The sequence below is a fragment of the Pipra filicauda genome, unplaced genomic scaffold (assembly GCF_003945595.2).
Source record: "Pipra filicauda isolate LSUMZ 115617 unplaced genomic scaffold, ASM394559v2 scaffold100_size2392355_pilon, whole genome shotgun sequence".
In the NCBI taxonomy this organism is placed as follows: Eukaryota; Metazoa; Chordata; class Aves; order Passeriformes; family Pipridae; genus Pipra; species Pipra filicauda.
The window spans coordinates 512,166-526,778 of NW_024103441.1; the positions used below are offsets into that span (position 1 = coordinate 512,166).

At 54.4% G+C, this 14,613-nt stretch overlaps 1 protein-coding gene across 11 annotated transcripts in view; it reads left to right on the forward strand.

Annotated features, from left to right (window-relative positions):
- LOC113998503 (DAB2 interacting protein) overlaps window positions 1–14,613 on the forward strand; it is a 201,300-nt gene that overhangs the window by 178,547 nt on the left and 8,140 nt on the right. For 10 of the 11 annotated variants that reach the window (XM_027741265.2, XM_039380290.1, XM_027741259.2 and 7 more), the window contains 6 exons: window positions 1,607–1,751; window positions 5,294–5,530; window positions 6,949–7,150; window positions 7,301–7,479; window positions 8,985–9,858; window positions 12,609–12,761. In XM_027741265.2, coding sequence (XP_027597066.2) covers window positions 1,607–1,751; window positions 5,294–5,530; window positions 6,949–7,150; window positions 7,301–7,479; window positions 8,985–9,858; window positions 12,609–12,761 — 1,790 coding nt within the window. The remainder of the gene's footprint in view (window positions 1–1,606; window positions 1,752–5,293; window positions 5,531–6,948; window positions 7,151–7,300; window positions 7,480–8,984; window positions 9,859–12,608; window positions 12,762–14,613) is intronic. The other variant, XM_027741260.2, reaches the window with a different exon arrangement.

The window sequence follows — 14,613 nt, forward strand, 5'->3', positions numbered from 1 at the left end:
CAGCACGAGGATGGGGAGAGGCTGCCTTGGAATGAGCTCAGCCAGAGGCAGCTCCGTTGGATCCACATCCCAGAGTGGGATGAGCAGGGTTTCTATTGAGGTGTTAATTTTTCAGTGTGTTGGGTTCCTGCTAGTGGATTTGTGTTATTTTAGCAAGGAGAAAAGAAGCATAAATAGTTTATTAAGAGAATAATAATAATGACAGCATTGAGGAAAGGGAAATAATTGATCAAATTCAGGCAAAGCAACAGAGAGCCCACAAGAATAGCAAAAAGAATATTATTTATATCTGCCTTGTAATGCCTTCTGGTTGAAGGCAAGACTGTAAGTAGATTATCTCATATAATTTCTCAAAAGCTGGAATATTAATGAAATCAGAGAATTTTGAAATATTCCCTTTTTGGGGCTGGGGTTCTTGTTCGCTGTTGGGGTGCTGGTTGTGAGTGACCTTTTATCAGTGAGATGGTTCCCCTGCGTGTCACAAGGTGCCCCAGGGCAGCGTGGCACTGTCCTGGAGCCATGGAGCAGGTAATGGGGCCAGGTAAGAACAGCAGGCATCACCTGCAGGTGAGCAGAGTGGCTCCAGAGCTCCCTGGCAGAGCTGAAAATACATTGGAGAGACTCTCCAGTATATAATTAAAATCTGTTTTGGCAATAGGGAAGGAATGCAGACTATGGAGTGGGGAGAAAACAGGATGGGAAAATCCAAGGCAGACAGGAATTAGGAGCAAACCACCTGGAATGAGAAGAAAACCAAAGCAAACCTTTCTGCCAGAACATCACCCAAGCTAAACAAGGGTGCCTTTTCATCCCTGTTGTCCCATCCCCTGGTGCCCCCAGTCACTGCTGGGATGGAGGACTGAGCCCCTCTCTCGAGGTGGGACACCCCCTCAGCTGGGTGTGGGGGCTGTGCCCAGGTACCCCAGGGTGAAGGGTGGCCCGAGAGCAGGAGCTGGCACAGCAGCCACAGTGTGAGCCTCTGCAAGGGTGAGGAGCAGCCAGGCAGCAAACAGGAGCACAGGGGATCTCAGAGAAATATTTTCATTTAATTTTGTGTGATGTTCAGCTCAAAATAAACCAAGTAAATTGTTTCTTTCCTTTAATTACCTGTTTCTCCTGTGAATCACAGTGGCTTGTCAGTGCCAGGGCACAGTCTGCAGTAGCAGGCCATGCTACCAATAATTAGAGAGCTTGCCAGCATCCTTCCTGCTGGATTAGCCCGAGGGAGCGTCTCTGGAACTGGAGCGTGGGGGGTCGGGCTGTGGAAGCGGGTGCTTGGCAGCAGAGTCCTGATGCAATATCCCCCAGCCCCGGGGGCAGAGCTGCCAGCTGGGGAAGAGGGATGGAATGTGCTCCTCGGGACCCGGGTACAGGGTGTGCTGTGCTGGTTACGAGCTGCCAAGGCACTGCCAGGCTCTCCTGGGCCCTCCTGGAGAGCTGGAGAGCTGACTGGGGCTCTGGGGTCACCACCTGCTCCCATATCCATCTTCTCTTCCAGTGTGATGGGGTACCAGAGAGCTGCTGGGGCACTGGGGCTTAGGAACAGAGTTGTTTGAAGGCTCCTCTCGTGTCTCCAAACCCATCACCAACTCTCTCTGTTTTCCAGGGGAATTTATCAAGGCGTTGTACGAATCAGATGAAAATTGTGAGGTGGATCCCAGCAAGTGTTCGTCTGCAGACCTTCCTGAACACCAGGGCAACCTGAAGATGTGCTGTGAGCTGGCCTTCTGCAAGATCATCAACTCCTACTGGTGGGTGTCCCGGGAGCGTCGCTCCCTCGGCTCGCGCGGAGCGGGGCAGGGTGGCAGGAGTCTGTCTGCAGGTGGTGGGACCTGTCCCATAGCAGCTTGTCCGGGAGCTTTGGAGGAGGAGCTGTGGGGCCTTGCCCACGTCCTGGTGGTCCAGGAGTAGGTGAGACAGCAGCTGCTGCTCTGCCAGAGTTTGGGGTGTCAGTTCTAGGGGTGCGACAGCTTCATGGATTCTCCGTCACCCTTGTTTTCAGAGGTGCTGGAGGGTCACTGGGGCACAGGGACAGGGCACTGCAGTCGAGGAACACAAAATGCCTTTGCCAATGTGACCCATTCAGAGAGGTACTTGATGCCAAATGTGTATGAAATTCTGAAGTAAAGGGCAGAAATGCATGTCCTGGGTCTCCCACCCATGGAATGAATCAGTCTGGGTGCACCTCCCCGAGCATCCGGTGAAGCTCTGAAATCTTGCAGCAGGCAGGGACCCAGCACAGGCAGCTTTTGTTTGGGCAGATGTTCCCTGGTTGCAGTGCTGGAGCTGGGAGGATGCTGCTGTTCTCCCAGGTTGCTGCTTGGCTCAGCATCCCACATTCCTCTGGGTTAACCCCTGTCTCTCCCAGCCCCGGGCGGCTGCCGGGGCGCGATGGGAGCCCGATGGGAGCCCGTTGCCTCCTTGGCCCAGGGCCTGGTATGCAGCTGGAGGCACTTCCGAGTTGTTTGTTCTCAGGGTAAAGGTTCTTGCTACCAGTTGGGACAGGCCTGAATATCCCAGATTTGTTGGAGTGAGGCAGCTGTATCCTGCTGTGGAGTTGGCTGTTGTGTATGGCTGTGCTCATGGTGTTCCTGCTGGAACTGGGAGCCAGGAGTCCCTGCCCCAGTAAACCTGCTGCCTGCAAAGGTGACCTGAAAGGGAGAAAAGATGGGCCTGTGACTCTCTTTACTTGGAGAAATAAAAATATTGTCTCCGTGCTTTGTGTTAACAAACCCAGAGCCTCTCATCCTGATCATGAGAGAAGGAGCATTTTTGTCCCACTGCTGGATTTCCAGCCTTCCTGCTTAAAATCTGGGCTTAGTTTTTATTAATATATTTAGTAGCAACACTGTTGCTGCAAAGCATCAGCTAGGGATAATATTGAAGGAAGGAAGTCCTTCATAATGAGGATTTATCATTTTCTCTCCTATCCCAGCTGTTGTGTTGAGGTCAGAAAACTTATTATAAGTAATTTCCCAGGATATTGAGTATGCCCTCCTGCAAGCCAGGAAGGGAATTGCTTTTCCTGATCCTGCTCAGGGAGACAGCAAGGAGCAAGAGGTTCCCTCAGGCTGCTGTTATCCACCATAGGTACACAAAGGGCAGGTTCTTTACAGGTATCCTATCCCTTATCCTGGGCCAATTAACAACTCTGACTCAGGAATGGCATTTATCTGCTCTCCCAGGAGGGATTTACCACTTCTAGTCACCAGTGGATTATAATTGTTTGAATTAATGTCTTCCTAAAAATACCCAAAGCGGCACTAAAAGGTCACTCTAAAAATAGTCTTGAAAAGTGACCTAAGGAGAGCCAGGAATGCACAGGAAGTTCATTCTTCCAAGGAAGGCTGGAGCAGCTGAGCTGCTGCTCTGAGTGGTTCCTCCTCAGTGCTTTGTGCTCAGCGGTTCCTGGGGATTAATTGGGCTGATGAGTGTTGGGATTGGCCAAGGTATCCTGACAGCCAACGATCCTGCTTTAAATAGAGTCTGGAGTGTGCGTGCGCATCTGCGGAGAGAGGCAGGCGGAGGAAAGGGGTTTACAATAACCGAAAATTGTTATAATTATGACATAATTTGGACATCTGGAAAGTTTCAGTGTAAGCAGAATTTCAGCATGTGGAAGCTCGTTACTGGGAAGTTGGGTAATGAATTACGGGCCCGTTTGTCACATAAAGCCGGCGAGCTGAATTCCATCCGCTGTGGCACAATTAAACTGCCATGGGCTCCAGCCCCTGATGGGGAACGTGCAGCCGGGGCTGCATTTCAGGGGTTTACTTTCCAGTAACTGCACAACCTGTCCTGATCATTCAAGCCTTAAATTGCTTAAAGGATTCTCCTGTTTCTGGGCAAATACCGTGAAGAAAAAGGGCTTTGTCCAATTGTGTGGATCAAGCCAAAGACAGAGGAGAATCTATCCAGCCGAAGACGGTGGCTAATGTTATTTGTAAAGCTCGAGGTAAAAGCTCATGAGAGTGAAAGCGAGAAGCCAGCACGGAGTAGAAGCTGAACAGGATGGCAGCATTTGCCAGGCACTTTTATGGAGTGTCAGCAGCATGTTGGAAGGGTAAAGAGGAACTGGAGAAAGGCTCTGCCTGCGGGCTCGAAGAACGGCTGCAGGGCCAGAGGCCATGGCCAGGTGGCTGCAGGGCTCCTGCCCCTCTGACAGACCCCAAACCCCACGGGTCCTGAACTCTGTGGCTGTGGCAAGGAGCAGGCAGTTGATGTTGGTGAGCAGTGTCCGTAGCCCTGGGAAGCAGAGGCCTGAGGATGTGGAGCACTGGCAGCAGGAGGAGCGCCCCTGTATTTGCCCAGAGCCCTGGGAGTGCTGCCACAGGGACAGAGGATGGGTAGGAGGGCTCCTCTCTTTTGGAGCCTCCCATCTGGTTCGTGCTGTTGGTGTCTCTGGCCATGCAATTCCCATGGTTTTCTCCCCTTCCTGGTTCAGCCCAGGGCAGTCAGTCCCACCGAGGGGACAGGCCAGCTGGCATTGCTTCACTTCTACCAGATAGTCCCTGCAGCAAAACTGGGAAACACCATCCTTGGAAATGGCTGTTTGTAAAGGGGATTTATGGCCTAAAATGCAGCCTGAACCCCCCCACACCCTGCTTTGGTACCCCTGGCTCAGTGATCAGTGATCAGCTTGGGCTGTGAGACAAGCACGGTGGTTCCTGGCTGGGGTGGTGGGAGTTGTGTGCCAGGGACACAGGGACCCACGGTGGGACCCAGTGCCAGCCTTCTCCCAGGTGGGAGTATCCAGCTGAATAAATAACACGTGCTGGGAACAGGATAAGGTGGGAGCAGGGGGCTGGGGAGGGCCGAGCAGGAACAGGCAGCAGTTCTCCAGCGATAAGGGCTGCTGCAGTGAGTGTCTGCTGGACCCAGGGGAATTCTGGCATCCGGGAAAGGTAGGCTGAGGTCTGTGCAGCTACAAGGCTGGAGTAACTCCGGTGGGGCTCTGTGTTTGTACTAAGCACACTGGGATTTGATCCAGGTGCTTGAACAGGAGTATTACAATTTGCAGAGCTCTCCCTCCAAGCTCCAGCTGTGCTGAAGACCCTGGAGCTGCTGGTGATTCATGGCACAGCCAGCTGAGTCCTGATAAGCTGCTGTGCACAGTTTGTTTCATATCCCAGCCTTCCCAGTTGTCCGAGGTCCTGGCACCCGGCACAACCAGGACACTGGGCTGATGGAAGCTGCCCCTCTCACAGCTCTACAGAGCAGCTCTTTCCCATGTGGTTTGAGTCTCCTGACACTCTAACCCTGACAGACACTGCCTGCCCTTCTGTCCTTTCAGCGTCTTCCCAAGGGAGCTCAAAGAAGTTTTTGCCTCGTGGAGACAGGAATGCAGCAACCGGGGCCGCCCCGACATCAGCGAGCGCCTGATCAGTGCGTCCCTGTTCCTGCGGTTCCTGTGCCCGGCCATCATGTCCCCGTCCCTCTTCAGCCTCCTGCAAGAGTACCCCGACGACCGCACCGCGCGCACCCTGACCCTCATCGCCAAGGTCACCCAGAACCTCGCCAACTTCGCCAAGTAAGCCGGGCTGTGGGAGCGGGAGGGGGGAAGGAACCTCCGGGTGTGTGGGCAGAGCCATGTGGATCCCACACCCGCTGCTCCTTCCCTCCCTGGAAAGGGCCTGTGGGCTTCCTGTTGCCTTTTCCCCCCACATCGCTCTGGGACTGACTGTTGGGTCAGGGAGATCATTAAAGTTTCCAAAACAGGACGTGTTTTATGAGCAGGAAAACAGGCTGTTTTGACCACAGGGATGAGCAGCGGGATGGCAGCGGGGACATTGTCCTGTGGTGTCCCGTGGGTGTGGGACCAGACCCGACCAGCAGCAGTGGTGTGCACAGCTCAGGAGCTGCTCTGTCCCTCCTTTGAGCTCTGGGACCTTCCCTGCTATTAAAATGCAGCTGACTGAACTGGGAAAGCCTGAGAAGAGAACAGGGGCACCATCAATTCTTAACTAAGCCCATTGGTTTGATGGAAACAAAGCGAGAGATTTCTGAAAATCTTTTCACTGGCTGCAGCTCTGAGCTCCTTATCCTGAGCTCTGATAACAAAATGATGAGCTTTCTGTAACATGAATGGACAGTTTCTGTCTAAAGCTTCTTAGATCTGGAGACTGGCTTAGTGCTCACACCCGCAGTCAGGAAGGCCCGGACGCGCACGGGACGCAGGCGGGAGATGTACAAGTGTGTTACACTCGATGACAGGAATTCTCTGTACACCTGACCAATCCCTGACTAAAGGGCTTTCAGATTTCCAGCGCTCAAGGAAAGGCTCTTTAACTAAGCTGACATTAGTCAAGCCAAAGTGATCAAGCTGAGCTGTCCTGTGGGTGGCACTGGGCCTGTCCCACAGAACCGCTGGCACAGCACCAACTGCAGCTGGGACAGCCCAACCACGAGGCCCTCCCTGTTGTGCTCAAAATAAGACACACGAGTGAGGGTGGAGTGCTTGGAGGGCAGAAGGAGGTGGCAGGAAGACCAAGCTGGCCCAGCTGCAGGGGTGGCTCTCCAGGGTGAGCCCCAGAGCAGTTGTGCCTGTGTTGCTGAAGAGTACGGGATTCCTACCGCCAGCAGTTGAGGGTGATTGCTGTGACAGCATCTTGATTTCCAGTGACAGGTCCTGTTTCTGGAGGCTGTGCCCTGACCAAGCAGTAAGAGAGGGTCCATTACCAACAACTCCTGTGTTTCTCTAGCTTTCACCTCCATTTGTGCTGTGGAGATCCCACACTGATGAGGACTCAGCTGGATCAGGCTGGGGTTACTTTTGTTTCCGTGATCAGTGAGGTGTGCCGGGTGCCTGCTGGCAGCCCAGGGATCCCAAAGGCTCTGAAGGGTTCAGATGCCAGAGGAGGGTTCTTACCTGCATATGAACCTGCTCTTTCTATGGACTGCCCTTCTTTTTACAGGATTTAGCTGAAATCCATGTTGCTCTCTCGATAGGTTTGGCAGCAAAGAGGAATACATGTCCTTTATGAATCAGTTCCTGGAACATGAATGGACTAACATGCAGAGGTTTCTCCTGGAGATTTCCAATCCTGAAACCATCTCAAACACAGCTGGCTTTGAGGGCTACATCGACCTGGGCCGGGAACTGTCCACGTTGCACTCACTACTGTGGGAAGTCATTTCCCAGCTGGATCAGGTACCCAGGGGATGGCAGGGGGTGGAAACGATGGGGGAAATATTGTCAGTGTGATTCACTGAAGGGACTGTGCAGCAGTTGGCAAAGCCCACGGTTCTCTAGCCAAAAGCACAAGATGCTGGTAGTAATTCTGCTCTCTCCTCTGCCCAGGGCACTGCCACGAAGCTGGGCCCTCTGCCCCGGATCCTGAGGGACGTCAACGCGGCGCTCAGCAACCCGGCCTGCGTGCAGGTCTCGGTCACCGCCGACCACGGCGCCTCCACGCCCAGCGCTGGCAACAGCATCTCTGCAGGGCTCCAGAAAATGGTGATAGAGAATGACCTGTCTGGGTAAGAGATGAACCGTGGCCGGGCCACACGCCGGGGAAATGTGGAATATTCGTGCAGGGACAGGCGGGACGGGGTGCAGTGTGCTGCTGTCCAGTCCATTGACCATTTCCCATCACAGAGCTGATCTTGGATGCAGTTCAGTCTGACACTGCCAAAGCAGTGGGGGGTAGTGCCAGCCTGTGACTCCATCCTGAGCCCTTTGAGAGCCAAAACTGGGCATGTGGTCTGGGAAATCAGGAACCTGGTGGTCCCTCTCTCAGCTGTTGAGAAGCAAAATGTTTCTCTTTTGAGGACTTGAGAGTCTGTTTGTGCTGACCTCAGGATGTGGGTATCATCAATAAGGAGCATTTGAGATGTACAGGATTGGCCTTACCCATCTTTGTAAGACATAGGGTGTGTGCTGAATTCACTGAGATCCAAACCTGCTATTTCTGTAACAGTTGCCAAGCTGTAGAGGCCTCACAATGAGTTCCAGACTGCTCTGTCCAGTTTTTATGAAACTGGGTGTTTTTAATGATGAGCAGTGATTCACAGACACAGTCACCTACATACTTTTTGCCCTGATTAAGTAAGGAGCTTCATTCACGGGGAAGAATGAGGCTGTTGCAGACCTCTGATGTTTCTGTTTGTGGAAAATGAAATGGAGCCCACACAAATGGAAAGACTGTGCTAGTAAAATAGTTTGTAAGTGGAAACTGCATAATATTTAACAGTTTAATTAGAAATGAAAGGCAGCAATGGCACTGGACTTCCTCTAATCAGAGCTTTCATCTCTAGTGCTTCCCAGCATGAGGTGCAATTATTTGTCTAATGCTATGGAGGATCTCTGACAATATGCTTCTCCCCAAATACTTGCTTACAATGCACCATCTTTGATCAGCAGAATATTCGCATTAAGCTACTGCAAAGCTCTCTCTTCCTATCCCCAAGAAATCAATATTGCATGAATGTGTGTTGCAGCAGGAATGGGGGGATAACCTTCAGCTGCCAGGCTTTAGCTCTGCTGCGCTTGCTGACCCTGGGAGGCCTGGTGTGGATCTGGCCCCCACGGTGTTCTGTGCTGTACAAATCCTGGCCAGGGTGCCCACTGGAGTTTGCTGCCCAGGTACAGAGCAGGGGACATGGGTGTGGCATGGTTGGAAGCAGGAAAGGTGACACAGGCTGGCCCGGAGCAGAGCCAGCTGGGATGGCAGAGCGCCAGGAGCGCGTCCCTGATGCCTCCTGCCCAGCACTCTGGCCGTGCACACACTCCCCTCGCTCACCTGTCCTCACCTGCCCACTCCGAGGCCAGCCCGGGGCTCATGGCACCCTCCATCCTCATCCTTCACACTGTCCCCCCGCCGGGGCTGGGTCCTGTCCATATCCCCACCCCGATCCCAATCCCACACAGCTGCGCCACCCTGATTTCTGAGTGATTTCGTTTTCCTGCTCTGGTGCAGCATTCACAACTCTTCTTTTTTGTTTTGTTTTCCTCTCCTCTTCCTTATGCACTGACTTTCCCGCAGTCTGATAGATTTCACACGGTTACCATCTCCAACCCCTGAAAACAAGGACTTGTTTTTTGTCACAAGGTCTGCTGGGGCCCAGCCCTCGCCTGCCCGAAGCTCCAGTTACTCAGAGGCCAATGAGCCCGACGTGCAGATGTCTAATGGCAGCAAGAGTTTGTCCATGGTGGACTTGCAGGACAATCGGCTCTTGGACAGTGGGGCCAACGCGCCCGGCACGGCCGACTCCCTCAATGACAGTCAGTCGTCCCTGGGGCAGTTGCAGGGCATGTGGACCACACGGACTCAGCAGAACAGCGTGACGGGCATGGCCACCGTGCGCCGGGTGGGCCAGACGCCCACCACGCCCAGCGGCGAGAGCGCGCCGGGCCGGCCGCAGCTGCTGGCGCCGCTGTCCTTCCAGAACCCCGTGTACCAGATGGCCGCGGGGCTGCCCCTGTCCCCCCGCGGCCTGGGCGACTCGGGCTCCGAGTGCCACAGCTCGCTCAGCTCGCACAGCAACAGCGAGGAGCTGACGGCCAACAAGCACGGCTTCGCCGGCCCCGCCGCCGCCGAGGACTTCTCTCGCCGGCCGGGGGAGCTGGCCCGGCGGCAGCTCTCGCTCACCGAGAAGGGCGGGCAGCCCACGATGCCGCGGCAGAACAGCGCGGGGCCGCAGCGCCGCATCGACCAGCCGCCCCCGCCGCCCCCGCCCGTGTCCCGCGGCCGGACCCCGCCGTCCCTGCTGAACACGGTGCAGTACCCGCGGCCCTCCAGCGGCAGCATGATGTCCTCCTCGCCCGACTGGCCCGGCAGCGGGGCCCGGCTCCGCCAGCAGTCCTCCTCCTCCAAGGGCGACAGCCCCGAGATGAAGCAGCGCACGATGCACAAACAGGTGAGTTCGGGCTGTCCGGGCTCTGGGTGCTGAGGGGCCGGGGGGGCTCAGCCCGTGGGGGTCGCTGCCACAGGAGGGGATGTGGCTCTGAGTCATTGTGTCGGTCCCGACCCTGCAGTGGCGTCACACGTGGGGATGTACCTCGATAATGGCACCCAGCTCGGCCTGAGATGGAGCCCCTGCAGGGCTGGGGACACAGCCCAGTGTCTGCTGCCAGTGTCCCTCTGTCACAGGGCACGCTGGCCCGTGAGGCGGTAGGTGGCAGAGGCACGAGGGCCGTGGCAGCCGAGCCGCTGTCCTGCGCTACCATCTTGTCACTGCTTTGCCTCTCCATGCCCAGGCTCTCATCCCATGCCATAGTCAATCCCGTGCCATCTCCCAGGCTTGGAACAGGCCCTGATCTCCCGTGCCTAAGAGCCTCCCTGCTGCTGCTCCCATCCCAGCAGGGCTGTGGCGCTGCTGGACACTCTGTGAGACCCTCCTGTGAGAGCATCTGGGAGGTGGGAGCGATGAGGAAGGAGCAGGTGCTCCCCGCCGAGAGCGATGTTCCCGCTGTGCTGAGCTCCGCAGTGATCCCAGTGCTGGGCTGCACAGAAATCCAGTCTGCTGTTTGTGGGGCTAAAATGGAAAGCAGTAGGTCACAGGCCCAGGGCCCTCTGGTTGCCCTGGCACGGACAAACGGTTTTTCCAGTGCTCATTTATTCACCCTACATTTCAGAACTAGCCTATAGAACTTTACCACAGTAGGGCCTCTCTGTGCTAAAGGAAGAGCTGTAAAAGTAACACAGATCCAGAGAACGTGGACAACAGGCAGGAGCTGCTGCATCTCGGCCCAGACCCAGAGTTCAGGCACCTCTCCAGCAGTACAGTGTTGGCGTGACCTCCTCTCCTGCACGAGGCAGCCCTGGGTCAGTGCTGCCCACAGAAGGCTGTTCTGTGCTCCCATCTGGAGCTGTTCCATGCATTCGGTATCGATCCCCGAGCTGGCATTGCCACGCAGCAGCGTTTGTGTAACACGGATCAATGCTCATTAGGGACAGAGGGCACAGAGCTCTGCAAGCAGCACAGGCCTGTTCACAGCAGAAGTTCTTCCAGAAAGACATCCATGATCTCCGGGTGGCCTTTGGAAAGCCCTGGCCAGGTTCTCCTTGCAGACCATTCCTCCATCCACCCCTGTGATCCTCTCAAAGTTTCTCTCCAGACCTGGAGTCCTCAGAATGCCTCTGCCACCCTCACTCTGCACATTTTATTTGCACGTTGGCAGCATCTGGAACCGTTTGGATACTGCTCCTCATTGGTTGTATTTAATGCTGTTTGAGACCAGAGGAATCCCATCTGGTGGCCTTTTTTAGAAGTCCATGAACCTCCTTGCTGCCAGCCAGAAGGGCTGCTTCTACGTCCGCAAGGTCATCTACTGAATTGACTTCCACACAGCAGATGTCCTTCTGTACTTCTTCAGAGAAGGAAGGAAGAGGCAGAAAGACCTGTGCACAGTGGGCTGAGCTCTGTTCACTGACATCCTTTAACAGTGGCCTTTATGCTGCTGGAACAATCCCGGGTGGCCACGGCTTTGTGGCTCAAACCCTCTGAGCAGCCACCCCAGGTACAGTGCCTGAGCTGGAGGTGTAGGGAAAAGCAGAAAGCCACAAGCTGGATGAGGATTTGTAGCAAATGATGTTCATGAGTGTTCATGAGTCGAGTCTGACACTTTGGATTTGTTATTCTGGAGAGAGAAGACCAGACTGGAAGATGGCACAGGAAAGCCCCTGACCCCAGTGAGGGGATTAAACCAGTCCCCATTCCTTGTGATACAGAACCTCCTGTTCTGCTGCCTGACAGTGACCAGGTTTCTCCACTGTCCAGAGGTTGGGACGAAGGAGAAGGTCCCCAACGTTTCTGATTTGTTCACTTGAATTGCCTTGACCAAGTCATCCAGGTCCCATGTGTTCATCCAGCTGTTCACTGCAGTTTATAATGAGGCAGGATGGAGGCAAAATAGCTGGAGGGTGACTTCCTCAGCTGTGTAATGTGGTTGGAAAATATTTGGGCAATGCCATTGGCAGTCCCTGCCCAGGCCAGGACTGAAAGGCAGCAGCTGTGGCTCCAGCTCATTGGCCATGGAACAGCACTGGTCCTTCGGCTCCCCTGGCTCCATGAACAAACTACAGATGAACTACTGAGAAGTTGAGCATTTAGATCTCTCCAGTACCCCAAGTGTAGCCTCAGCCCAAAGGAAACCTTTCTTCTCCAAGAAGACACCTGCATAAGGAGCATTTCAGTTTTCAGATCTTGTTTTACCTGTGTGGAATCTCCACTGCAAGCAAAGACAGCTCAGCAACAGGCTGAAGAGTGTGATTTCTCTGCTCATGGAGTGAACACACCACGCCCAGACGCTCCGTTCCTGTGCAGCTCATGTCCTTCTGAGGTGGCAGGACCTGCTCAGACACCTGGGCCATGACTTGGAGCAGGATCCTGTTGCTGTGCTCTGCTGTACCTGTGCAGGCAGGATGGCACAGGGAAGGATTTGGCCTCTCAGAGGCTGTTAGACCCAAACCAATGTGCAGCTGCAGAACAGGAGCTGTTCCTGCCCCCAGTCCCAGCTGCTCTGGCAGCCCAGCCTGGTTCGTTGCTGTTTGAGCAGCATGGCTGAGGGTCTGCTTGGAAGGAAACTCTCTCTCTCTCTCTCTCCAGGCTCATGACCATTTCTGTTCCAGGTTTTTCTTTTGTCATGGTTGTGTGTTTCATTGTAGGCCCCTTCTCCTGTGAACCCCAATGCCCTGGACCGCACTGCTGCTTGGCTTTTGAATATGAACATGCAGTTTTTAGAAGATGAAAGCATTGACCCAGATTCCAAGCACAGGGATAAGCTCAGGAATAAGGACGAGCTCAGCCAAGCAGAAAAGGTAAAACCTGATTGGATTGAAACAAGTTTCTGAATAGAGAGAGGATTTCCTTGAATGTTGTTCCCTGAGCACCCTGGGGAGAAGGTGGGCTGTGTGCAGATCCCTGTCCATGAGAGAGGGTGATGCTCTGCTCAGCCTCACAGGGAGCTTCTGGAGAAGGTTTGGGAGGTTTTCACACACTCAGTGCCTGGAATCACTTTCTGATGAAAGCAAGTAAGAAAAACAGGAGCCAGCAATCAAATGCTGATGCTGCCCTGCCACAAACTTTGCAGCCAGCCAGTGCCTCCTACTGCCCCCATTCCAACTCCTCCCAGCTGCAGGGAAGAAAGCTGAAAAGGTGGATTAAGCACACCTGTAACAGAGGTGGGAGTAAGGTACAGGCAGTCTCCTGCCTCACAACAGGGTCATGTAGCAGGAAGCAGCTTCCATGTCAAAAGGCTGTTCACAGACCTAAAAATTAAGTCCAGATTTTAGTCTCAGAGACAGCACTGGGGCCTGAGGCGACTTCAGCAGTGCAGTGACACTGCCATGAGCTTATGGCTCACAGATCAGGGCCAGGCCAGTGTGGGGATCTGCCAGGAAGCCCATTCCAGAGTGTTCAGTCTCAGTCCCTGGTCCCACAGAGGCCCTGTGCCCCTGAAGTAGAGGGGTGCTGCTCCCTCCCCTCCTTCCTGGGCGAACCTGGGATGGGAGAAGCTGGGAAGAGACAGAGTAGGCCAGGCCAGGGTGAAAAACAAGGGTTAGAAATGAGGATCCAGCCTGGCTCTGCTGGGAGCAGGCAGTTGGGCACTGTTAGCACTTGGGATGTTTCCTCACTGTGCTTCTCTCCTCTCACACCAGCCACACGTCACCTCCTGTCCCTCAGCACTGCAGACATCACCCTCCCCAAATCCCCACCCTCTTCTCCCAGGACAGACGTGTCTCTGCTTTAGTTCCAGTAGCCTTCCTGTGCTCATTCTGCTGTGCTGTGTCATTTGGGGACTGTCACCTCTTGAAATCCAAGTGAGATGCCAAAGGCATCATTGTAGGGCCTGGGAGGTACAAGGCAGCAGCTCCCAGCTGCCCCAGGAAGAGCAGGGCAGAGTTTTGTGGGTTCAGCCCATTTCTTACTCTGAGCAGGGCAGACATTGGTGGGGTTACAAACCCCTGTGGCACTGCAGCATCCCAGTCCCTGTCCCAGGTCCAGCGGGAGCCCTGCCCTGCTGTCTCATTGCCATGCAGCATCTTTCCTTCTCTGCTGTGCCATCAGTCACTGACATCCAAGATCACCATTAGCATAATCTCTCTCCCCATTACCGTAAGACATGAATGGTAACCGAGAATGAGAGGAGTGTTCTAGAGACAGGAGCGACTCCTCGGGCTCCGAGGCCTCTGCTGCTCTCCTTTGAGCTCACTTACGCTGCTCCTATTTTAAGGCTAGGGTAGGTATTTAATCTTTCCTGTTCGAGCAACTCCCTGCTGTCTGACCTTAGTGCTTCTGTGCAGCTGCACGGGCGTTTGTGTCCCCTCATCGTTCCAGGTTCCATGTGCAAACCGTGTCCTTTCCGTGCTGCACCGAGAGCTTTGCTAAAGGAAAACTGGAGTGCTCTGTCCTGGGCAGGGGGAGCTCCAGGTCCTGCCCTCTGCCAGCCCTGCTGTGGGACTGTGGCAGTTCAGGAAGACCATCAGCATCCTAAATTCTCAGTCCTTGGGCACAGCAGTTGTTTTTGCTGTGAGTGGAGTGCTGCCCTCCCCTCTCCCTAGAGGTGATCTGGGGATCACACACCCCCAGGAGGACTCTCAAATAATGGACACGACCCAGTCCATCATGGCAGTGCTTACCCAGGTGCATTTCTGAAAGTTCATGAATGAC